We start from the raw sequence: 26,144 nt of genomic DNA, 5'->3' as shown, positions 1-26,144 counted from the left end.
CATGCCGGCCCACTCTTCTTGTATCCAAACAAAACACACACCTGCTGCGCCTCTCCAACGACGAGGGGGCGGAGTTAGAGGGCAGTGGCTGCAGCAGGTGGGAGGAGCCGCGGATGATGTCGCTCTCGCTGCTGAAGTCCATGATGGAGAAGTGGCGTGAGACGTGCGGCTGAGGGCCGCCGTCGCCTCCCTCGTCCAGGAGCTCGTCGCCGCCCATCAGACTCTTCTCGAACTCCATGAGCTGCTGAGACAGTCTGGCCTCCAGGCCGATGGCGGAGGACGCCAGGGCGTCCAGGGTGAGCGAGGTCTTCAGCAGGCCGTTGGAGGAGCCGCACCCCCGCGACCGTGGACGGCCCTCGCCGTTGCTGAGCGCCGTGTCGGCGTCGCCGGCGCTGGCGTGGCGCGTCAGCTTCCTCGACTTCCGGTGGCTTTCCACGAGGCTGATCAACGCCTTGCCGAGGCTGGGAGTTTTAACCGCGGCGCCGTCCACCGTGGACCTCTGGTGGTGTCTGCCGTCCTTGGTGCCGGGAAGTGTCAGGCTGTGATTGGGTGGCGGAGTGGGCGGGCTTGTGTTGGCGTTAGCGGACGTGCTGCCGCGGCGCTTGTGGCTGAAAGAGGGCAGGCTGGGTCGCGGCGGGAGCCTGGGGCGAGCCGGGCGAGCCCGGGTGTCGCGGTGGGCCGGGCCAGCGGGTCTGTGAGGCTGAGGGCCTGGCCTGCCGACCCTCTCCCTCGCTGCTCTGTCCCGGGCGGGCGACGGCCTGGAGGGGTCCGTGTTTTGGGGGTGCGTGTTGTCGCCAGGACCCCCCTCCTGCTGCCACCTGCGCTCATCGGCCCTCTCAAAGAAGTCCAGGTCCCACACCGTGTGGTCCTCGTACAACTCAGAGCTGAACTCTGTCCCACTGACGTCCGTCCGAGACAAGCCGCTCTCCGCCTTGACTCCGTCGTCGTCTCTCTCGGCTAAATGCGCGTCGTCAGTCTCCGGCTTCCGCCCGTCGTCCTCCATTTTGACGAAGCGGTGAGGGAAGACGCCCTGCCTCCCTCTCAGCTGCCCCTCCAGCCAGCCGTCCTCCGTGGTACCCAACACGCGGATGCGGTCCCCAACGTCGAAGTCCAACTCGCCCGGCTCCATGGCCCGGAAGTCATAGAGAGCCACTCCGTACACGCCATCGTCATCATCATCATCCTCTTCGACCGCCGCATCCTCTTCCTCCCCCTCCATCCCGTACTCGCCTCCCACCCCGAACACCTCCTCGTCCTCCTCGGTGCCTTCGGCGGTCGGGTCGAAAGCATCGTCCTCGTAGCTGTCCGTTTGGGCCTCGTAGCTTATCAGACCCGGGTATCCCGTGGCGTCGGGGTCCTCGGGGGACCGCAGCGGGCTCAGCAGCTCCACAAAGCCCTCGGGGAAGGCACCCCGGCGGCCCTCTAGCTCGCCCTGGAACCAGCCCGGCTCCGGCAGGCCCGTGATGATGATCAGGTCGCCCTCGCGGAAGTCCAGCTCCTCCTGCAGCTGGGCGTGGAGGCTCATGAGAGCGCGGGCTTGACCCAGGGCGTAGGGCGGCAACTCGGACGCCTGGGCCTGGGCCGAGCGCGCAGACAGCTGCCTGGAGCGGCCCGACAGCTGGAGCTCCTTGACGCAGGAGGTGGGGAAGTGGCCCCGGGCGCCCCAGGCGTTGCGGCCTCGCTGCCACACGGATCCCAGGTTCAGGGAGCCGCCCGACTCTCCGGCTACCACGTCACCTAGGAGGATATGGAATACGCACAGGTTACAATGAGCACTTAAGCTCTATGTACTTTGTTGCACAAAGAATAGCTAAAATAGCTGATCTATAAAGTCTTGTAGATCTGCCATTTGTGAACATTTTGAAGTGATGCCAGGATAAGAGTGATTACGTCTAAACAAAGTTAGTGTCCATCCAAAAACCTCTAAAAGGTTAAGAGTTAAGAAAATTCAAGGTTAGGGTTATCACCGATACTAACTACTATTTTTTTATTAAACCATTTTTATTTTTATTTTTTTTATACGTGGTGCCAAAGTTTGTGTTTTCGCCATTGAGAATGCATTTGGCGTTTAAATTAAATAACTCAGAAACTATAAAACATTTCAAAGTAAAAAGTTCCAGCATGTGTCTCCACAGTCAGCTGAATTATAAAAAATGTGAATGGATTTTCTAGGTGAAAGTGATTTTGGGCAGTTTTGCATGGGCTCTTAATGTGTTAAGAGCACCTTAGCCGTTATATGTTATGTGCGCTCAGTTTGAATGTGATAATGTTGGGGGGTCAGAGCCTGAAAAGTTTCCTAGACCATGTTTAGCTCACAACGCATTGCATGTGAGCTTGTAGATCTACTATACTTACTAATACTACTATACTATACTGACTGAAATAAATGTTCACCTATAATGACGTGGCCAAAACAGGGAGAGGCAGGTTGAAAGTGTGTTAAGCACGTACCGTAGATCACTAACATTTACCATCAGCAGTCTAATAACTGGCCTGGGGTCAGTGTGTAGTGATTTATAGCGTGGCGATATACGAGGAGCGCTGGAATGTTGGCTGGTCCCAGAAAGCAAGGTCACACAGGTCACACATTCCACAGACCTGAGTCTCCACCTCCCATTGTGTGTCAGGAGGAGCAACACAGCACCGCACACAGGAGACAAGCAACTACTCAGATGCTTTACCTAAAGTAGAAGTAGCCGATTATATCACTATATAAATTGTCCGTTACAAGTAAAAAGTTTGTGTTTTGACAGCGAATTTTGAGATTTGGAATAAATTTATATTTAGTTGTAGTCATATTTTAGTCATTAGAAATGTTTTAGTTTAGTCTAGTTTTAGTGGAAGAAATGTTATCTCGGCGGTGACAGATTTTGGTTAGATGCTGAAAATAGCAGATCTACAAGCTCGCAATGGCTTAGGCCCGATTCATACTCCTATTTTAGAGCCGAATAAAAGTCGGTTCAGCTCTGTAGAGCCTACAATGTGACGTCATTTGAGGTTCGGGGGGGCGGGTACCGTCCTAAAGTCGGCTCTTCGGTGCTACTGAAAATTTCTGACGAGCCGAAATCATTTCGGCACTACAGCGCCGAAACAGCGGTAAAATAGGAGTATGAATCGGCCCTTACAGCGTGACACATATAGTGAGCTTGTAGATCTGAAAAAAACTAAAAAGTTGAGTAACATTTTAAAAGAGCAGATCTACAAGCTTGTAGTTCAGAACTTCAGACTAAGCAGCAGTGGAGTCGTAGTACCTCCAGAAATGTATCACGCCACAGAGTGTTGCTGAATAGATGAATATAGCTATATATAAAGCATGGGGTTTTCAACTGATTGTGAACCAGGGACCAGTACACCACCCTGATTAAGAATCAAGCTAGGGACCACTGTTGTGTTGTGATGGGATATGGGCTAAGATGAGTGGTTTCGTAACACTTGCTAATGCTATGCAATATGCATACCACTGTTTCTACTGACTACTAGTGGTCCATGGCATAATAGGCCTGCAGGTGGTCCATGAGAAAATGTTTTAAAATATAATAAAATGTCTTTGTTAGATGTATTAAAATGTGTTTAAATAATACTGTATTTCAAAAGTCCATCAAATGTAAGAAAATATTTGAATTGATAGCTAATAAAAACAAAATAATGATATCAAGCCACGGCATTATTTAACTGAAATATACGAGTGGTCCAGAGCCACAAGATAATATATATTTTGAGAACAACTGATCTATTCCTATCCCACGGTTACCCTTCTCTTACTTTATCCATCCTAACATTAACCCATTTAACCCAAGCTCATAGCGCGGCACCGAGTGCCGCACTATGAACTTGTAGGTCTACTAATTTTGAAAAATCATGAAAATGTGCCTCAAATCTTTGAATATATATTATTACAGAGTGAACGTTTTAACTCAAATCTTTGCTTCTTATCTGGGGAGGTCCCTGGAACAACATACTTTCAGATGGGTGGGAGGAGGCACATTACGTATATTTTTTGGAGTCCTTGACATGAAATATTGAGCACCACTGATACAGAAACATTTTTCAGAAAACTGTCAGGATTTTGAAGATTTTTTTAAAATTTCGACGTCAGGCCTAAATGGGTTAAACTCAGCTTAACTGATATGCAGTACTGATAGAGCAGACACATGATGACACGCATTGCCTAATAATGATGACTCAATCAGGTAAGCTGGTAGACTGCACCCTCCTTGAGAACTCCCTTTTCTGTGGAATTTCTTAACCTCAAGACTTCCCAGTATAACTGATAACATTGATGCACTTCCAAAGTAGTGCATTGTTCCGTGGAAGAAAATACTAAATTATTAAGGTCATGGTCAGGAGCCACATGCAATACCTTCACGGGCCACCAGTGGTCCACGGACCACCTGTTGAAAACCCCTGCTATAGAGGGAACGTTGGTGTTGGAGGAATATGAAATAAAAACATCATCTGGTTCATTTGAGTCTACTCTAGAATATTATTGAGACTTTGGAGTGGACTATACTGTATATGGGGACATCTAGTGGTGGATCCTGTCTAAGAAAGCTACAGTTAAAAGGGGCAATTTACAGTGTTATCTTCAGTCTATGAGCATAATACTGATGTACAACAATATAAAAGTAGAGGCGTACTTTTCAGGAATAATCAATGCAAACAGAACCTGATTTGGACATACAGTATGAGGTTTCCAACTTTCCCCCCGACAGAGACGCTATGAAACTCTGCTCATGATACATCCACAAAACCATGCAACATAAGCCACATTTATGTGCATCGTATTGCTTAACCCATTCTGGATCGGGAACCCCTTTTGGTGTTTTACTAAGCATTATGTTATACTTTAGCTATTTAAAAATAGCAGATCTACAAGCTCATAGCGCGCCACCGAGTGGCGCGCTACGAGCTTGTAGGTCTGCTATTTTTGAAAAATCATGAAAATGCGGCACAAATCTTTGAATATATATTCTTTCAGAGCGAACGTTTTTTTTATTTCGACGTCAGGCCTAAATGGGTTAATGTGCACACACTGTGCATGTGACTCATTGGGGGGGAATTGGTGCTATTTTATGCTATTTATTTATTTATATGATTTTTAAATCATATAAACATCATTCTCCGAAGAAGAAAAACATCTTTCTGTTGCCCCTCATGAGTTACAGTACAGCATATCAGGCCAGGCCAGATGTGGACATGAAACACGGTCTGAAGAAGACAGCTTCAAAGAGACAAAGCTCTAGGCAACACATCATCAGTGTATTAGAACAGTGGTTCCCAAAGGGAGTTACAGGGGGTCCCCAGCTAAATGATAGTTTGGAACCAAATGGACCATTGTGGGTCTGTAACTCTGAGAGTGTACTACAAATGCACCCGTTAGGGTCCATTTGGTTCCATTTGTACACTCTCAGAGTTAAATTAACATTGATTTTACAATATAAATTGGGGACCCAGAGATAGAAATGCCATTAAATGGGGGTCTGTAGACTAATATACAGTACATGTCAAACTGGGGGTCCTTGAAATTAAACGGGTTGAGAATCACTGCTAGAGCCGTAAAAATGTTCTCTTATGGTGGCTAATTAGTGTTAATGTGGGGGTCCTTGACATGAAAAGGTTTGGGAACCACTGTATTAGAACACCAGTTCTCAACATTGGGTTCCGGGGACCCCCAAGGCTCCTTGAGTGGCTGTTAGGGAGTCCCCTGCTGAATGATTGATAGTTTAGGACCCTAATGGGGTAACTGAGAGAGTGTACAAATGTTTGTACATTATCAGAGTTAAATCAACACAGATAACCTACAATTTACACTCATTGTGTATATTGGGGGTCCCAGAGATAACGTGGTTATCAAACTGGGGAGTCCTGGAAATGAAAAAAAGGCTGATAATCACAGCACTAGAACACAGCACAACAAAGTTACCTGTGTACACTGATATTAAGATCCTTCAAACAAGCAAGCGTTAGGCTAATATTGGGAGAAAACATCCATTTGAGTTACAAATACTGTAATATCACCAATAACACAACATTCACAATTTCATGTCGATTGATAATTATGTCCATTATTTTGTCTAATATACCAAATATCCCAAGCATGCATCATGCAGTAACACAAGAAAGTATTTCTTCAACGTTCCTATATGCCCAATAAAAACAGTAACTGATTTGAAATGAATATATTTAAAGTTTCTTTTATGCGTGTGTTTTTTTCTCAGTGAACTAGTAAATCCTTGCAGTTCATCCAATACACCGTAAAAAGTGGGGCAATTGTTTGTGTAGAATATAGAATTTTGACTTCATTACAGAACACAACATGTGCTCCCTAAATTAAAGCTCTCTATTTTGTCATCAATTCATGTACTAATTATTTTCTCCAGCAGGTTGTGGAGTTTCTATAATGTTGGTAATTTGTAAATGCAGTTTACTTGTATTTATTCCACTGAGAGTTAGGACCTATTCGACCTACACCGATTCTAAACATGCCTTCTAAATCCTGACCTACGATTCAGAAAAACGGCAGCCAAGAATATGGACTTTTTAATGAAACAAAATGAGTTACAAGATGTATTTATATCGGCCACATGACGTCTTATGTGTTGTCATGTAGGGCCTAAACAAACATTAAAATCCCCATAGACTTGGCTGCCATATGACGTAAACTTCAAAAGCAGTGTATTGGAGGGGCTAGCGCCCCTCAAAAATATTGCTATAAGTTGTTGCTATATACTGTACATAGCAACAAGAACCCCAAAATTAGTTCCTGGGTTGAAAGGTACAGTATAGTTACATACTGGGTCTAAATGGGTTCAAATCATTGTTTCGTATTATTTCATAGCCTTTGCTGTCCTGGCATTTGTTATGTTGTCAAAAATGTACAACACCACGTGGCCTTGTCCCTAAAATGATCAAATTGATTGCGTATTGTGTGTGTATTGTGTAACTGGTGTGTTAATAAGTGTACACAGTACCTTTCTTGAGAGACAGGCTGCCTGCTTCTGTAGAGATGAAGTCATTGATGCACACGTACAGCTCATCTCCCTGCTTGGTAGCAGGAATGGTGACCGCTTCCACAAACGTGCTGGGAAACTGACCTGGAGGGAAGCGAGCACATGGGAGTAGGAAGACTACCGTAAGTGATCAGTGTTGATTTTGTCGACTGAAACTATGACGATAAATGTTCGTCGACTAACTATTTTCACCTTTTCAACTAAATGAAAGCTAAATGAAAGCTAAGCCATGATGACTAAAACTAAGACAAAATATACGGACAATGTGTGGTCAACAAATAAAACCTAGACTAAAATGTTAGGCTAAAAAGACAAGTCGTATAGAGGGTATCCGTGTGACATCATCATCATCATACCCGGAAGTTATGCGGGAACGCCTACTGAGTGGCAAAACACTACTACCTTGATAGCCCCTACATCCAAACAGAAAAGTCCTATCTGATTGCATTAAACAATGTTAAACGACATTAAACTCACTTTGCCAAGTCACTTCGATTTCACATTCACTTTATGCATGTGCACCCTCTATAATGTTGGGTAGCGTTTTAGTGTTAAAATGAAGAATTTCAGATGAATAACACTAAATGATTATTTTTTTAAAGACTATGACTAAACTAAAATCTAAATCTGCTGTCAACATCAACACTGCTAGTGAGTGGCACATCCTGTCATTCAGCTGTGATATAGCCTCTGTACCCAGGCTTTTATTTTCATTCGCATTCGTCTAGCTGTGAATCTGTGATGAGACTATGCTGTAAAATATAAGCTTATTAAGCAAAACTCCACTGTTGTTCGACCTTATCTGCACGCCTTGGGTTGTGTTCAAATTACCACTCAGGATTTTATAAGGAACAATAAATACTGTAGCTGTGTCATCAAACCTGAACCATAAAAGACGATGGTCTGAGTGGTGACCTAGTAACCTAGTTACACAGACATCAAACAGGAGCATTCATTGAAGACGCCTTATTTAACCAGGCAAAACTAATTGAGAACAGACGTACAGTGGTGGAAAGTAACTAAGTACACTTACTCAAGTACTGTAATTAACCCATTCTGACCTGAGATCAGATTCTAAAAATGTCTTCTACATCCTGACAGTTTTCTGAAAAAGCTATGTTTCTATGTCAGTCGTTCTTCGATTTTTCAAAAATAGCAGACCTACAAGCTCGTAGCGCGCCACTCGGTGGCGCGCTATGAGCTTGTAGATCTGCTATTTTTCAATAGCTAAAGCATAACATAATGCTAAAACCAAAAGGGGTTCCCGCCCAAAATGGGTTAAGACCAATTTTGAGGTATTTGCACTTGAGTATTTCCAATTTCTAATACTTTTACTTCTACTCCACTACGTCTCAGATCCAAATATTGTACTTTTACTCCACTACATGTATTTTAAAACTTTAGTTACTTACTTTGTAGATTTTAATTATTGTTACAAAAACAGGCATTAACCACTTCAGTCCTATATACTGTACATTTCGGCCATTTGAAAATAGCCGATCTACAAGCTCACAATGTGTCACGATGACACGCATTGTGAGTTTTTAAATTTGCTACTTTCAAAAGATGTTTATACATTTGAAAACTTGAAATGGGACATTCTGCACGAGTACTTTTACTTTTGGTACTTTTAAGTACATTTTGATTCCAATACTTTGGTACTTTTGAGTAATTTAAGTAATTTTTGAATTACAGACTTTTACTTGTAACAGAGTATCTCTATATCGCAATATTGGTACTTTTACATAAGTAAAAAACATGACTACCTTTTCCACCACTGCATAAAGATGCCTTTTCACTAAAATAAATGACATTTTAACAGAGCTCTACAGCGGCAGCCAGGCTGTGTGAAGGTCTCCTATTGGACTAAACATGATGTCTGTTTGGGTTTGTCACATTCCACAAGCTCCTGGATAACGTTAGAATTGCCGTAAAAATGTGTTATTGTTTTGATTACGTTCTGTATTCATGTGTGAATTACGCATATTTTGACTGGATGTAGAATTCCATCATCTATTTATTTTTACTATTTCCACGAAAGCTTAAAAACACTAGGATAAAAACAACTAGGATAGAAAAAGGCGAATAGCAAAGTCCTGCTTTGGGATCCAGTCCGTGTCCATTCTACCTGCATGCAGTTTATTAAAGAAGAAAGAACGTATGTGATCTTAAAACTCATGCCACCACTAGAATCAGAATCAGTGTTATTTTACAGGTAAAAAGGGAGAACAAAGAAGGCGGGAGAAGAGAGGGGGGGTAAGGAGATCGACTATCGACTTTAAATTTGGAATACCAATGCCGCTCTCCATGCCAACGTCTTGTACTGATTCTCTTTTCAATTTTGGCCATTCAGTAATTGGATGTGTACCCATTTCATTGTGTGTTGAGTACTAGTGTCTGGTGTTTCATAGCTGTTAGATGTTTGTGGAATTTTGGAAAAATTCAATAACAATATTTGAATAATTAATTATATTAATAATGTTGGCCAAAAACCAAACATAATAAGACCAGTAAATGTACAAAGAGAATTGCAACACAAAATAAAAATGTGTGACCTTTAGCTCACATTTAATTAGGCTGTTTCCTCATACATAGGATCGTCATCAGAGCACCATAAAACATGACGGCACAAGTCTACTTTCACGTTGAGATGGGGAAGCCATACAGAGTCCTGACAGACTTGTGATACAGTGTATATTGAATGTTCACCATTATGAACCCTAGCGTCTGTATTCGGGGGATGAATATTTGGCGAAAATAGACGATCTGCAAGCTTGTAGCGTGTCGATGACTGGAATTACTGGATATCACAGGTTTTGCATTAATTTATAGCAGTTGTAGAAGTATTGGGCCTTAAATGCAATTAAAAAAATATCTGCAATGATGCAATGAATGATAACACTTGTTTTGTGAAGAGGTTTTATACTACCTGTGAAAGTGTTCTAGTGTTATGCCTCACTCTACACAGGTGGGATGATGGTACAGTATGCAACATAACTACTGTAGTAGCATCATGTTTTGTTTGTTTGTTTACTTTTATTACAGTGTGGATCAGCAGCAGGCTACTGTAGCCATCTATAAAAAGGGTCAATCTGTGTTTTGTGTTCTGAATAGGCTCTATGCACAATCGCACATACGCCATTTCGGAAATAACTCTTACTACTTCCGGGCCTCTTTTCCGATGTCCTTCGCACGTATTACCGATGATACTAATTAAGGCTTGGTTCTGTTTAGTGTACAGTGGTTCTCAAACCTTTTAACCACGGGATTACTTGAAATGTAAAAGTTTGAGGAAGTTCTAGTTAGGGAAGGGGCCAGGAAGTAGGAAGAGTTATTCTCTGTGCATTCAGTGGTTCTCAAAGTGCGGTCCACGGACTCTCATGGTTCCTTCCCAATGGGATCCACACCACCATGCACATACATTATGTCATGTGACCTCTCACCTGTGACCCCATCCTTGTTGCCCAGCAACCAGAAGTCGTCCACCACGTTGAGGACCTCGATGACATCACCGGTGAAGAGAGGGAGCTCCTCGGAGACGCTGGGGAGGAACTCGAACAACGCCCGGACCACCGCACCCGCCTCCATCACTCATACCCTGCTGGACACACTGCACAACACACGCACACGCGCACACACACACACACACACACACACACACACACACACACACACACACACACACACACACACACACACACACACACACACACACACACACACACACACACACACACACACACACACACACACACACACACACACAGGAGGAGAAAGTGAGAGTGAAATATATAAATGGAGGCATTAAGAGTTCAAATGATAGCATATCATGCTTCAGTTTGCACTTTTGTTTTACAGCTCTTCAGAGGAGTTGTCTAGATGACAGACAGACAGACAGACAGACAGGCGCACGCGGAACACACACACACACACACACACACACACACACACACACACACACACACACACACACACACACACACACACACACACACACACACACACACACACACACACACACACACACACACACACACACACACACACACACACACACACACACACACACACACACACACACACACACACACACACACACACAGTGTCCAGAGCTAATCTCCCAAATATGGTTCAGAACCGTTAGGATTTTATCTACGATTCCTTAACGGTGCCATTTTACAGGTGATTCCTATAGGCAAGGGCCTCAAAGACAGTGAGACCTTAGTGTGTCAACTCCTGTAGTATGTTTTATACCTTTATACATACTCAGCTCAGTATGAATTATGAATTTGTCACAATGTTAGTGTACTTCTGTATTTTCACCACATGGCGGCTCATATGAAATGAGGTCCAGCAGCAGGTGTTTCCCTCCACACAGTTGATTGATGAGGAGGTGAAAACATTCTGATGATTCACTACACGTCAGTGGTTCCCACGAATCCCACACATGGTCCCACCCCACAGTGGTTTTCATGTCAAGGACCCCCAAATTGACACCAATTATCCGGCGGACTCCCATTTGAAAAGATATGCCAGGGGACCCCCCATAACACTCAAGACAGAGAGTCCATTGACTCAGCAGCCAAACCAAGCATCCACAGATTCCACACCTGTGGATGGTTGGTTTGTATGGTCACAAAAAACCTATGTGTTTGAAATAGACATAGTGCTTTCTAGGGTATGATTTGGGGCCCGAAGGATAAATACAAAATTAATATCAACATCCTAATTTACTATCCAATCTTTAGATAGGGAGGGGGGTGAAATTATGACCGGCAGTTTTTGAATGCTGCTCTCAGGGAAGCTCAAATGCTATACATACAAAATAGTCAAGATGATTTTAATAAAAGATTGATTGTCTTCATCTCTTTATTTTAGAATCCATTAAATTGATTAAATCTAATAAATAGTTAGCCTTTATTGTGTTCCTTTAGCAGCGAGGGTCGGGAGCTGCCTTGCTTGTGCAAGAGACAGAAGTGGTTGTTTCCTAATGATCTACAGAGACAGACCACAGGTGTGGACGGTTGCTTTGGCTGCTGAGTCAATGGACTCTCTGTCTTGAGTGGGAGGGTGAGACAGAGGAGGGAGGGAGGGAAGGGGAGGGGGGGGATGCTACGCTCTGAGCTACCGTCCATGGGGACGGACAGACGGACGGATGGACGGACAGGTTACCATGTGTCTCCAAGGTAGAACAGAATGTACACACAGAGTTGTGTGTGTCCGTGTGTATAATTTGTTGCCGTCAGGTGGAAACCTTGTATGTCCAAAAATCTGCACCTTTTTTTAATTCATTATTATTTTTAAAACGTTTGAAATGAGTGAAATATTAGATCTACAAGCACACGTGAGCTTGTAGATCTGCTCTTTTCACACATTTTGTCTCGGCACTTTAGTATGATGAAGTGTGGAGGAAACGTTGAGAGATATACGAGGTTCAGGTTTCTGTCGGACGGTGACAATAATTCTAAGTGGGGGTGAGGGTGTGAACACGACACCACACAGTGAAATCCTATCCTAGCTTATTAGCAGATGTATGCAAGCCACAGTGGGGTTATTGGCGTATAATGCCCACCGCAGCGCTTCTGTACAGGGGTCATTGCCATGCTGGCTTGTGTGGTGGACATTTTTGTCAAAATATATATTTTTTTTTCCCCCACGGACATACAAACTGAGTGGACAATAATATCAGCAGAAACGTAACAGCATAAAGAGACCTGCTCAACCGCGGGCTTTTGGAAAACGGTGCGTCAGCAACATTCATGGATTTATTATGGGTAAAAGTAAATCCTATCTACATTGTATGTGGGTTTTTTTTTTTTAAAGTACATTTATTTTTGTATGACACTACACTTGTATTTACAATTTCTGTTGTGGAAAAGGCATCGCTAGATAATATAAATTCAAACAATATAGGTTACTGCTTCAAGTATGGCAACGAAACTATTCCATCAGTGTTGTGCTGGCCGTCTGGCCAGCTCAACACACAAAGTGTTGGTTGGTTACTGCATTGTATATTTCTCGCTTCAAATGTTTTCAGCAACGCAACGTCGGCAGCTGGGAGCAACCTTCATTGATTAAAAAGGGAACACTCCCTGACGCTACCCCAGCCTTAGGGACGGCAGGTTGAAAATATTTTATTCTTCATACAAGTTATGTTGATCAGCGTTCCTCTACCGTTTCCCAAACAATGCATTGTGATCTCATATATGTGATCATAACTTGTAGATCTGATATTTTCACTATAGTTTGGGTCTCGGGCAAACATTTAATCCCATCATGTAACCACAGGGAGATAACTGCCTTTCTAAGAATCATCTATTTTGCCTCAGTAGAGAGTGCAGAGAGGCTAATCAAAGCGTGTACAGAGAGGATGTGTGTCTGTATGGCAGGTGTGTGTGTATTTCAGGTGTGTGTGTGTGTGTGTGTGTGTGTGTGTGTGTGTGTGTGTGTGTGTGTGTGTGTGTGTGTGTGTGTGTGTGTGTGTGTGTGTGTGTGTGTGTGTGTGGCTGCGCGCGCGTGACCAACAGCGCTGCCTTGCCAACTGTTGTCCAGCAGCTGTTTTGGTCCAGGCAGACTGCACCGCAGCGCTTCTCAACGTTTAAAGTCAGCCACCTTTAAATCAGCCCAGTCAGTGACACGAGCGCACACTCGCACACATGCACATATGCAGATGCCCTGCAGGCTACGGTTTAATTAAGAGAGAGGCCTTGTACTGAATGTTTTCTTTCGGCATGCCCTGTAGCCCTGTACCCATAGTAACCACTTTCAAAAGAAAATGCCTTATTTCTGTGCAGTGGGGGAAGAAGTGCTTTTTACTTGGGTATAAGCAGCAATAATATCACAATCCTATATTAAATGTGGCTAATGGGAGGGCTGGCATCATGCATAGGGCTGTCACAATTTACTACATAATCGTCTCCAACCGCAATAATTTGAGATAATCACAATGATTGTGTCATAATCGTTTCCATGTTGAAAGATGTTCATACATAAAAAAGCAGAAATAGCAGATCAGCTATTTCTGCTATTTTTATATTTTTTCTTCAAGATTTGTTGTTTTGTTTTTATGCCTTTATTGATAGGGAACAGTAGTCAGATAGGAGAGGGGGAGAGAGATGGGGAGGGACACGCAGCAAAGGCCGTCGGGCTCAGGAGTCGAGTCCGCGGCACGCCGTCCGACTGGTTTTGCAGCCTAGGGCCCTCATTTATCAATCGAGTGGAAATTCTGCCCCAAATTCGAGTGTAGGATTCGTAGTACACCCACGTCGGGTCGGCATTTACAAAGTGATCGCAGACAGCTGTTCCTTCCTAATTTCATTCCTAGCAGTAATAAATGTGACGGCTGAAATCAATCTGGCACGCCCTATAAAATCTAGCCTCGCCCTCGTTTTTGCGACATGAACAACTGCAATACGACCTGGAAACCATGGTTACAGGGGAAAAAAAGTTTCACCTGCCAAACGAAGTGCACTTTCTGACAATGCGCAGCAGGATTCGTTTTAATCGCAGCAAAGCTTTCTGGTGTGAATGTCACCTAAGTTGCCTTGCTGCCCCCTCCCATACACACACACAGACGCACGCAACTTGTTGTATCTTAAATAAATAAACCTGCATGAATTAAATAAAGCTGTAGGACTACCCTGTCTGTTTCTCCTCTCGCTTCGCTTCCCTTGCTGCCGCCTCACCCCCCGCACGCACGCATGCACGCACATATCGCAATTTGCAAGCAACGGTCACTGTGTTGTTAGTTGTATATTAAATTATTAAAGTCTTTATTCATTTAATATACAACAAGATATATTAGTGAACGAAAACCTGAACCTGTGAACCATGAATTATATAACAAATAGGCACGCACACACGCTGCAGTTTTGCAAGGTGCATCTCCTGTCCTGTCTGTCTCTCTCTATCACGGTGGTCCGTCCGTGACACCGTGACCAATTGACCATGCACGTTCGACGACAGTCTATTTAAATTGCCTCGCTGTCAACTGTCAATTATATGAATATTGCAGCCAAAACCGTAGCCTCATGTGGCACTGGACAGTGGTAGTGGTGACTGGGCTGCAGGCTGGCTTAGCCTACTATCTCCGATGCGTTCCCACTTGCGCTGGCACGGCACATTTGGCATTCGAGCGACGCGAGGAGGAGATTGCGCATACTGTAACTCCAGAAAGACATCGGCCTGCTGTAGATTAGGCTACAGTAGGCTACCCATGTTGGGACTCTCCGCGCTGCAGCACTGCACGTCTGCACCATATACTCTCCAACGTCCCGTCATGGAAATATTTCAGCACAGACAGCCCAAATCCTCACATGTATGCGCTCATCATGCAAAACACTGTTTAAATGGCTTACGCATCTAACTTGCAACATTGTTTTTAAATGCGCGATTTTAATTGCTTGCTTGTAAAGTTGGAAATCTCCTACTAATTTCCTATGACACAAAGACACATCGTTGATGTATTCCTTTACTTTTTATTTATTTTTTTACATTTAGCCCATATACATACCTACACAGTTTTATATAAACATTTTAGGAGTGAATACATATGTTTCGATGCCTGTGGCAGCCTCTCAGCTGGTCAAACAATGCTGCTCCGCTGTTCTACGACAGAAAAAAAGGTGAGGACAAAGCATACGACAGCTCCCGACCAGACGTGAGTTTTGTCTTGGCACAAGATCATTTTCAAACTTTGGCGCAAATCGTAAATGCCGAAAATTGCGGTAATTTCGGCGTACACCCATATTTTGGCGTACGCACGGTTGATAAATGAGGGCCTAGGTGCCCAGGCGGTTGAGCTAACCGTCCAGGGCATTTTTACCTTTTTTAAGGTCTATACAATTTAGAAAAAGAAATGTCATTTCTTGGTATATTTCAGTTATTTGTCATATCTGCCCTGCGCACTTTTGGTGTTGTTCTTTTGGCATTTCCAATGCCAAAAACACAATGAAATCGTGAATCGCCAATTATTTGTGTGGCACGTCATCGTCAACTTAAATGTGTAATTCGTGACAGCCCTAATCATGCATTCACAATTTACAAGTTTACAAGAGCCAGGAATCAGAAGGTAATTGCATTGGAAGCATTCAGTGAAAGGCCTCTACTCTTTTAGAGAAACCTAGTAATCCATTTCCAGTAAAGAATGCATGAAGTCATTTGAGTTCAGGACAGCCAATATCTAACAGAGTTAAGATCACATCCTGTGTCACATCCACACACAGTCCTTAAAAACACATGTTTTTTGTTGTGGGCTTAGTAGTATGTTTATGAACAGAAGCTTTAACCTTGGAAATCCTGATGGGTTTTTTGCACACATTAATATGGATTTGTAGCACTAAACTATTAATGCTCTATTATTATTATAATATGGTCTTTTAACCCATTTAGGCCTGAATCAAAAGTCTTCTGAAAGAAGATATATTCAAAGATTTGTGCCGCATTTTTACGATTTTTCAAAAATAGCAGACCTACAAGCTTGTAGATCTGCTATTTTTCAATAGCTAAAGTATAACATAATGCTTAGTTAAAACACCAAAAGGGGTTCCCGCCCAGAATGGGTTAACCATTTCAACCTGGCGTCCTGGTTTTGGTCAGTATGGCACCATGGGCAAACACTGACCAATAAATGTGAGCTTGTAGTTCACCTATTTTTGCTCTTCAGCGTACGTTGAAGTACATACAGTAAGGCGTACATTACGTTAGGTTTACAGATGCTAGATGTGTTACCCCCTCTCTGCCCGCCACCACAGCATCCACCAAACAGTGAGAATGACACAGTTCTCTCTGAACTGTAGCCAGGGACTTTACAACCTGTTGATGCTAATCCACCACTACGCCAGATTGAACACACAAGCCTATTAGTGGCATGTGTGGCTGCTCTGCTAGTGTGTCACTGGTGCAGGCCATGTCTGCACTTTGCAGGCATTTGCAGGCCTTTTAACTCACTGGTGATCAAATGGTGCGTTCAAATGGTGTGAGTTGATTTGGAGCAGTTACATGCATTATTGCGTCTTTGCAACATCATGTCGCTGGCTTCCATTGACAATGAATGCTAGACTGCATCTTTTACATTTGCCCGTGTGAACGCACCATTAGACTGGGATCAGTCTGGGTCTAGAGCGGATACGGAAATCGTGCATCCGCAAATTACTAGTATGCATACACAGGTGTCTCTTGAGATTTTATAACCCCCCACCACCTGTTTTGACTTTTAGTTTGACCACATGGATGCAACAGAATGAATGCAATCACATTCAAGTATAAACTGCATACAGCACACTTGTGAGTTGCCAGGATCAGAGTTTGAATCCGACTCCCTTCATGTCTCCCTTCTCTCTGTGATATTTCTACAGTCTGTTTTCTAACAAAAAGCAACAATTGCAAAAAATAAAAATATATACAGTATAAATAATAATAATAATAAACAGCATCATCTTTTCTATGGGCGTGTGTCTGGTATATAATCATAAGAGACATTAATGACTCAATGTCTCAAATACATTTCCAACAGTATGTGTGTAACTAAAATAATGAAAAAGAAAGTTCATTAATTTGCCATCTTGACTGTGTGAAAATAAACAATGTCATGGAGTGTACACCATTACCACAACTATGAGCGTAGAATCTGTTCCTTCTTGCACTCTGTTAGGTCATGTTCACATAGATTTTAGGTCGATTGATTGGAATCAGGTTTTATCACGTCTGAATAGCAAAAAAAAAACACATGGAAAGAAACTGATGTTTGCTAATCAGATGGGAACCACATTCCTCCATTCCTGGGTGCTTTGAAATGTGATTCTAATCAGATTTCTGAAGACGTGTCTTCTCTATCCAGATTGGAGTCAGATTGGTTTCATGCAGTCTGAAAAACATTAAGCATAAGGAATGTGACTGAAATCTGATTTCCCCATAAGAGTTTCTATGTAGTTTTATGCTGTTCAACTTCAGAGTCAGACTTCATGAAACCAATCTGATGAACCTTCTGTCTGCACACTCTGACACTGCTGCCTGAATCATGCTATGTCAGACACTATGTTTGTGTCACTCGCCCCAAAATAGCCCACATCGGTAATGCGTTGTTTTGCTCCACCTGACAGCCAGAGCAACAAGCGGGCCCTGTGAAACTGTCGCGTTTCACGCCCACCGTTTCACGCCCGCCTGTGGCAACAGCTGGTTTGTGGTCAACGTTTTTCTACACGTGGCAAGACAATGATTTGAACAACTCCTTTAATGTCATATATTTGTTGTATGAAGTAACACAAATATCTGGTCTATTTTAGAAATATGTAATACTTATAAGAGCGAGTGACTAAATGACTACATTGGGAACACAGGTTCTTTTCCGTTTCCTGAAAGGTAACAGTTTTGGACATATACTGTAAGGTCTCCACCAGGCAGTGTTTTCTGAGAGATCAGAGATCTTCAATATTTCTTATGGAGAACATCAAAGGGTTTAACTCCTCACAAGGAGGAATGTTGTTGACTAAAAACGATGATATTTGCCGGTGCGTTGTAGAGCTTGTAGATCTGCTATTATCGCCATGCAGCTAGGTGTAAATCAGGCATACGATGCCATTGCCAACACGGCCCGCCAAAATACATTTTAGTCAACTAAATCAGGGGTTCTCAACGTTGGCCGCTACAATAACCTTAATAATAGAGAAAATACATCATCAATAAATACTGAAACCAGATATAATCATTAAGGAAAGTTTATGCATGTACTAAATGTGTACATAGGGGTTGCGACCCCCATGTTGAGAACCCCTGGACAAGATCAACTGCAGATTCAGTCGACTGAAATCTTGTGATATTTAGTCCACAAAAAATAGACTAAAACATATCAGATGTCGAAAACAGTAAAACTATAGGAATTTTATTCAAACTCAGACTTTGACTAAGGCCCAAACCACAACAGCTGCAACTCCTTGCAACAAAACAAACCACACCAATGCAACTCCTTGCAACAAAACAAACCAATGCAACTCCTTGCATGCCATTGGGAATAATGGTTGCAAGTAGTTGCATGTTGCAAGGAGTTGCATGGTGACCCTCTGGTGTGGGTAGGGCTTAAAACTAAATAAATATGTGCTGCTGAACACTGCTTTATTAACAGACAGTGTGAACAGCTGAGAGGAAGACAGTGAAGGGCGAACGTGCACAGCCTCTGACAGAGGAAAGACAACACGGGGACGATTAATGGACAGTTGGACACAACAGGAAGGAAGGGGTTTCAAGTAGCAGGCGAATGCACAAACACAACAATGTCGGTTCACTTGACCTGAGCTCAACTCAGACAGCACCGCACCTGGAACTAACGTGTAATTAGTGTAACTAGAGAGAGGGGGGTGGGAGAGAGAGAGAGAGAGAGAGAGAGAGACAGAGAGAGAGAGAGAGAGAGTCAGCGGGGAGGGGATTTAAATTCACATTTCTTTCCGCATACTTGCCTACAGACAGAGAGTTGTATTTGCTTGGTTTTCCAGTAGGTTATGATGAAGCCAAGGCGTAACGAACGACAAGGCCGTTTAGACAGGGAAGTTATAAGTAGAAACCTAACAAGCATTTACACATCCTACAGGTAGCCTGGAATCCAGACTGATTTAGTCCGCTCAGTGGATTTTGTTTTTCTTGAGCGAATCAGAGTCTGGATTCCAGGCTATCCTCCTGGACCTTCTTAAGCTGCGTTCAGACCTGAATATATATATAGATATATATTCGCCTCGGTTCGTCCAGTTTGTACCGCGCCAGGTCGCGCCGGGCCCGTTTCTCGTTTTTGCATTGACTTTGTATGTAATCGCGCCGCTCTAACCACCCAAGTCTGAACGCACCTTAAGACCGAGATCAAGAGCTTACCTACAGTAGGTGAACTTCAGGGCCTGACATAAAATCTTTGCAATGGGGAGGGGAATTCCCCCCTTAAATACTTCATATTAAGGGGGAGTACACTAAGGGGGGGGGGGGGCTACTGTAACGTGCGTTCGTGTTTCTGCTAACTGACTTATAAGAAAGAGACAGTACAACAGCACTCAATCAAAACCATAACACCCAGTTTGTGTCTCATGAACTAACAAGCTCACTGTGCATGTTCACAGCCAGGCCATAAAACTCACATACAAGTCTACATGCCAAAGTACAGGGTCCAGTGGGCAAACTGCCTAAGAACAGACAGACATAAAACTATTAACACAATAGAAACATTTATGATGCACTCATAAGTAACACAGCTTCAGGAAGTCGTGGACACACCCTCAACAACACACCCAAACACAGTGGGCAATCTTTAAAGTCGTTCCGATACTGATATTGATAGTATAGAAGCTGCCGTTACTGACTAAAATGCCGGTATCGACGAGTATGCCAGTCTATGCCATTCACATACCATGCAATTTATCACATGATGATGTTTTGTTTACAGTAATCATAATTTTGATTGCATAAAAACAAACCGAAAATAATACCCTGATTCGTCATACCACAGTGTCACACAAAAGTTGCAAAAAACAGCCTATAGGCTATTTCTTTATTATTATTATTTTTTAAGGTATATTCAGTGATTTGACTTAATCTAAATATCACTTATTTTTTCTTTTCACGTAGTGTTTCTATGGGTGTTATTTATTGAACCAATGAATGACAAGTATTAACAAGAGCTTATGACTAAACAATATTGGATCCATTGGAACACAGGCTCTTCTTTCCATGTTCTACAAAGTAACAGTTTTGGACAACTAAACTAAACTAAACATCTAAAATATTTTCCTTTGGTTTGGGGGTCCCTAGCACAATAAGAACTTTTGAAATGGGGGGGATCGCGGCCTAATACAGTACTTAACAATATGGGTGGTCCTGGACGTGAAGAAAATGTTTGAGAACAGCTCTGTACGTCACTGGACAAAACGTGTATCAACAACATGTATCAAAACACGTCTATTAAACCGGACAGCCACATGGACCAATGAACGTAGAGGTGTGGACCACTTGACACTGTCCTGGGGAAAGTAGTGGGATTATGACAGACGGTTGAGTCAACAGCTGTCACGCGCACACGCACACACGCACGCGCACACACACACAGCTGACAGTGGGACAAAGCACCAACTGTCTGCCCCTGGCCTGGGCACCACTCTTGCCTGACTGGTATTAGACCCTACAGTATATACTTGGGATGACCGGAGAGCTTCCCAGGGCTCTATACTACGTAGGTCCACTTAGTATTTCCCTCGATGACAGATCTCTTCACTGACAATAGCTGATATACAGAACAAAGCTGTGAACAAAGTTGTGAGCCTGTAGATGTTCTGCTGATTATGAGCTCCAGAACAGGGATGCTGTAGGTAGGGTTTGTGTGAACTTAGACACCGCCGCTAGAGAGTGTCACTTCCCAAAAAGATCAGTTATTTTCGGCAAGCTGAAAGTAAACAGAGTATAGATTAGGCCAGTGGTTTTCAAACTGTGGGTCGGGACCCCTAGGGGGTTCCCCAAATTATTATTGTTTTATTATTATTTTTCTTTTCTTTTTGGGGGACGGGGTCTCCCAGGTGACTTGATTAATGTGTAACATTGTTTTCTCTCTCAACAGTAAACAAACCAACATAAGTTAGTGTATAAAAGATATTGGCACATTTCTAAAGTGACAATTAACAACCTTAATACCTCTAAAAAGAAAAGAAATGTATAAAAGAAATCAACAAACTGTACTATAAAATGGTCAAACATTGGCCAAATTGTGTAATATTATTTAAGAAAGAGTATGTGTGGAACCGAGTCAAACTAAATGTAATGTACTGTACTACTAACTCCTACAGTGCTCGTCAGGGTGGGGGGTCCCCAGTTCAAATAGGATTATTTTGGGGGCTTGCGGCCTGATAAATTAGACAACCACTGGCTTAATCTGTCCAAGGTGTGTGTGTGTGTGTGTGTGTGTGTGTGTGTGTGTGTGTGTGTGTGTGTGTGTGTGTGTGTGTGTGTGTGTGTGTGTGTGTATGATACTCACATTACACTGTATTCATGTGGTTCAGAGGTCGTTCCATGCGGGCTGACATCACAACTGAAAAAAGATAGAAAACAAGCAACAGTTGGCATCTGATAGAATCCACTGTAAACTACCAGAGGCAACGTGTGTGTGCGCGCGTGTGACTGTGTGTGTGTGTGTGTGTGTGTGTGTGTGTGTGTGTGTATGCATGCATGCATGCATTTGTGTGTGGGAGGCAGAGACATTTGCTGACTGCCTTTGTTTTTATTGAACGGGTGGCAGGACATCTGATGCCAATATAGTGTAGCCAGGACCCCACCCCCACCCCCCAACACACACACACACACACACACACACACACACACACACACACACACACACACACACACACACACACACACACACACACACACACACACACACACACACACACACACACACACACACACACACACACACACACACACACACACACACACACACACATACATTCCATCACATTCAGACTGCCAGACACACACACACACGCGCAGGTGGGTGGAATCTTCTGGAGTGCGCTGGGGGGGGTTGGGCGGACGGAGGTTTTGATATTCCTGATTGTTTGAACCGATCGATGGCTCATTGTTGTGTCCTTTCTAGTCAGAATGCTGCATCCACAAAAAAAACACTAAAATAAAAATAAACCCTGCTTTGGTTGGTTGGACTCAGAGCAGCGCAGCCCAGAACAGGTGGCTGGATGGTTCTGGACGTTGCACACAACAGAAACATTTGTCCCGCTTTTCTCTTCACTGTCTGGTCTTTTTTTTCCCTCCACACACATGTCTGGCTGACAGTTGTCAACAGCAGCCATGCTTGTTCAGAGCCTGTGATTCATAAGCACGCCGAAAATAGCCCATCTACCGTACGTACGTGCTCAAGTATACATCATCTCTCCCAGGGGACAACACTTGCTTTGTGTCATGATGACATAACCCTGTCACATGCTGTAGTACTGCGGTGAATGGTTATCAACCGTTTTTTGGCCTTGAATCCAGTGTTGTTTTCGGCAGCAAATCTCTATTTTAGTTTAGTCATAGTCTTCGGAATGAAACTCCATTTAGTTTTAGTCATATTTTAGTCACCTGGAATGTTTTAGTGTTTAGTCTAGTTTTAGTAGACTAAATCTGCAGTTGTTTTAGTCTACTAAAATGTGTTTTGGTGGGCCTTGATGCCGTCGAAATGACAGATTTTATACTTGCTGAAAATAGCCGATCTACAAGCTCACCACGCGTCGCGCTGCGACGTGTTGTGATCTTGTAGATCTGCTATTTTCAGCATGCAACCAAGTGTAAAATGACTTATACTGGATCTCTTGTCAACTAGTCCCTTCCTAACATTTTAGTCTAGTTTTTATTTGTTGACGAAATTGTCTATACATTTAGTCTCAGTTTTTGTCACCATAGCTTAGTTTTCATTTAGTTTCCATTTAGTTTTCTGCTGTGAAAAAAGGTAGTCGACGAAGATTTTTCGTCTTAGTTTTAGTCGACGAAAACAACACTGCTTGAATCCCCATCTGAAAATGTTTTGTGCCAGGGACCCTCAGAAGAGAAGATGTGTTAAAAAAAAATCAAAAATGTTCAAAAATAGCAGATGTACAAGCTCGCAGCATGGTACGAAATGCACCGTGAGCTTGTAGATCTGCTATTTTTGAATAGCCAACGTGTAAATGGATAAGTGGTTAAAATGATTTTGCTGGCGACCCCCTGGTACCCCCACAAGGAGCGCAGGGCTGGGGCTCCCCTGGCCAGCTAGGCCCCTACATTGAGAACCAAATGCTGTATGCTATAGTTTCAATGTTTGGGTAAAACTAGAAAATGTCAAAATGGGATGCTTAGCGTGAATGACTGTGGAACAGCAATAAAGCTGTACTCCATAACTTTGTTAGTGAATAAAATGTTACGTTATGTTATGTTTATGTTAAGACTCGGGTGGATCCATTTGTTTCCACCATGCTCTGGGAAATAGTGGGCAGTAATGTCAACAGTGAGTGTTGTACTCTGCACCGATGTGAGGCTTGTAGGTCGACTGCACAGATGTGCCATCATTTCAGATTCAGAATTTTATTGAAGGGACATCCCCTTGAGATGCAGCATCATGGGTAAATGATACATAACTAGAAGAAGTGCCCTTCTGGGCACAGGTCTCCACCAGGAGGATAGGACTGTGTGAGATGTTTGGCAAAATGTTTAGGAGTAATATAAACATGTTTGCCTTTGATGGAAATTGGATGATTTGAGGCATTTTGTTCCAAAAATGTGTTTTGCAAAAATCAACCTGTTGGTGGCGATATAACAGGCCAATGTGAAAAGGGTGGGATATATTCCTCAGCCTAGTAAGAAAATGTGTGAAAGATTTCACGTAAATTGCATGCTGCGTTCATGATTTGAGGCTATTGTTCAAAACGGGGCAATCTTGCAAACTGTGAAAGCCAATTATAGCCAATTAGGATGGAATATGAAATATGGGACAGATCCAACTTGAGCACATGACCATAGAGATACTGTGTAACGATTTGTGAGATTTTTGGACAGAATCTGGAGGAGTAATGTAAAAAAATGTGTTTTACAAAAGTCGGCCTCCTGGTGGCGCTATAAAAGGCAGATGCGGAAATTGCAGGTCAAAGGTTTGTCCTTGGCCTCTAGGGAGTGTGCATGCAACGTTTCACGCAGATCGGTGCAGTTTTAGGTAAAAATGTGAAAAGCTGCCTCATGGTGGCGCTATAACAGGCCGTTCTGGAAAATGCGGGGCAGAGGTTCATCGTTGCCATCCAGGGAGTGTGTGTGCAAAGTTTGGCATCGACCGGGTTAACGGTGCCGGAGATTAGCTGTACACAGACGGACGGAAGGAAGGACGGACACACGGACGGACGGACACACACACGGACGGAGTGCAAAACATACTCTCTCCCCATGCCTTCGGCCTGGTGGAGACAATTATGACAAAATACAGAAAGATTCCCCGTTTTCCCTGTTCTTCTTTTTTTCCTTCTCCTTTGTAAATATAGCTATTTAATATATTTTCCAGCATGTACCATACTCATGTGATAATTAATTGAATAGGACCACAATAGACCACAATGGAAACCCCCAGGACTTTTTCGTGTAATCCTTTTTAGTCCAAGTTTGTTGTCTCCACCAGGCCGAAGGCATGGGGAGAGAGTATGTTTTGCACTCCGTCCGTGTGTCCGTCTGTGTGTCCATCCGTGTGTCCATGTGTGTGTGTGTGTGTGTGTTTCCGTCCGTCTGTGTACAGCTAATCTCCGGCACCATTAACCCGGTCGATGCCACATTTTCCACACACACTCCCTGGATGCCAACGATGAACATCTGCCCTAAATTCTCCAGAATGGCCTGTTATAGTGATCATCATTGTCTTTCAGAATTTGCAGGATTGGCCCGTTTTGAACAAAAAGCCTCAAATCATGAACGCAGCGTGCAATTTTCGTGAAATCTTTCACAGACTTTCCTACTAGGCCGAGGAATATATCCCACCCCTTTAACATTGGCCTGTTATAGTGCCACCAACAGGTTTTTGTAACAAAATGCCTCACATCATCCAATTGCCATCCAAGGTGTAAGAAGAAATGGCACCCTTTTCACAATGGTTTTTATAGCGCCACTGTTTATATTTTTGCCCAATAAAGTAATCAATCAATCAAAACATACTAGCATATATCAGTGGAGTGATGAAGTCATTCATCCACATTATACATAACAGACCAGAGAATATTATTAATATTATTAACCACATTAACCCTGGTCAGGTGTCCCCTCATTTTGGGCATGTCATTATAGGTGAAAATGATTCACATTATTTCAAGAGTTTTCACAAATAATTCTAAAATAGCCGGTCTACAAGCTCTACAATTAGTTATACGTTGGCTTAGCTATACTTTGAATAGCAGAGGTATAAAACAGTGCACTGCTGAAGCGGTTAAAGAGAGAAGTGTGCTTTATTATAGTGAGTTCGTAGCAGCTGCTCAGCCAGCTGGGCAAAAAAGAACACATTTAGCAACCAAAGTAAAAATCCCCTTTAATTGCCAAATGCTGTTTCACTTTCTTTCCTAAATCTGTCCCGTTCTACCGCAGATGAGCAAACTGCAAACAAACCCAATGTGCACA

General features: G+C 43.1%; 1 protein-coding gene across 2 annotated transcripts in view; it reads right to left on the bottom strand.

Annotated features, from left to right (window-relative positions):
- Positions 1-26,144, bottom strand: part of dnmbp (dynamin binding protein) — a 95,645-nt gene that overhangs the window by 51,199 nt on the left and 18,302 nt on the right. For both annotated transcript variants that reach the window (XM_079492966.1, XM_079492967.1), the window contains exons 2-5: positions 22,006-22,059; positions 10,454-10,620; positions 6,972-7,094; positions 42-1,737 (exon numbers count right to left, since the gene is read on the bottom strand). In XM_079492966.1, the coding sequence (XP_079349092.1) occupies positions 42-1,737; positions 6,972-7,094; positions 10,454-10,598 (1,964 nt within the window). In that variant the 5' untranslated portion in view covers positions 10,599-10,620; positions 22,006-22,059. The remainder of the gene's footprint in view (positions 1-41; positions 1,738-6,971; positions 7,095-10,453; positions 10,621-22,005; positions 22,060-26,144) is intronic.

Source organism: Electrona antarctica, assembly GCF_951216825.1.
Source record: "Electrona antarctica genome assembly, chromosome: 22".
NCBI classification, from domain to species: domain Eukaryota; kingdom Metazoa; phylum Chordata; class Actinopteri; order Myctophiformes; family Myctophidae; genus Electrona; species Electrona antarctica.
Note: the sequence above shows the minus strand (reverse complement) of the source record. Positions and strands in the feature narration are given on the sequence as shown.